Genomic DNA, 848 nt, shown 5'->3' with positions numbered 1-848 from the left:
GCTCATGCTCCAACTAATGTGGACTGGCTGTAAATGTTTAATAGAATTTTGCTCTATACGTATAACTGCGAGTTTTGTTGTTTTCTTTTTGGGTGACGATAATCCCAGTCCCTGACACTGACATAGTCCATGAGCTTGTCAACATGTTCAATTGTTTCTTGAATGTATTCAAAATTTGGTTTTGATTTTTGTTGTTTTGAATTAAGATTTAGCACAGTTTATTCTTTCCTGTGTATTTTCTCCCATATGTATTGCTTCCTAAATGGATTGTATTATCATATATTTTAGTATTTTACATATAACTTGTGCCTTTTCTCTGTGTAATTTCACTTGGGAGAGTTCCCTGCATTTAAATCACTAAGCTACAGTAGATGTTATTTGTTTCCAATATTCATGAGATTTTTTTTCTTCAGAATTTTTCTCATGACAGTTATTACTTCCTTGTTCCTCAGGCTATAAATAAAAGGATTTAGTAAGGGAACTACTATTGTAAACAGAATAGCAGCTGGTATATCTCTATCCTCTTCTTCTAGCAAATTCGGTCTAATGTACATGAAAAAAAGAGATCCATAGAATAATGAAACAGACAAAAAGTGAGATGCACAGGTAGAAAAGGCTTTGGTCCTTCCTTCTTTGGATTTCATTTTGAAAATAGTAAAGAGAATGTACAGGTAAGATATTAAGACACTGCCTATGGTGAACACTTGAATTGAGCCTGAAAAGATAAATAGTACCAGTTCATTGACGTAAGGGTCCACACAGGAGAGTCTGTATAAAGGAAGAATATCACAGTAAAAGTGGTTGATGTAATTAGATCCACAGAAAGCTAACCTAAAGAGAAGCCCTAC

General features: G+C 34.0%; 1 protein-coding gene across 1 annotated transcript; it reads right to left on the bottom strand.

Annotated features, from left to right (window-relative positions):
* Positions 1–374: 374 nt before the first annotated feature.
* Positions 375–842, bottom strand: LOC115284630 (olfactory receptor 5K1-like; the record flags this gene model as incomplete). The annotated part of the gene is made up of 1 exon (XM_029931165.1): positions 375–842. A coding segment is annotated over one exon (468 nt), but the record flags the coding sequence as incomplete, so codon positions are not given.
* Positions 843–848: the final 6 nt, after the last annotated feature.

This window comes from Suricata suricatta, unplaced genomic scaffold, assembly GCF_006229205.1.
Source record: "Suricata suricatta isolate VVHF042 unplaced genomic scaffold, meerkat_22Aug2017_6uvM2_HiC HiC_scaffold_13176, whole genome shotgun sequence".
Lineage (NCBI taxonomy): Eukaryota > Metazoa > Chordata > Mammalia > Carnivora > Herpestidae > Suricata > Suricata suricatta.
This window is presented reverse-complemented; position numbering and strand designations above follow the sequence as displayed.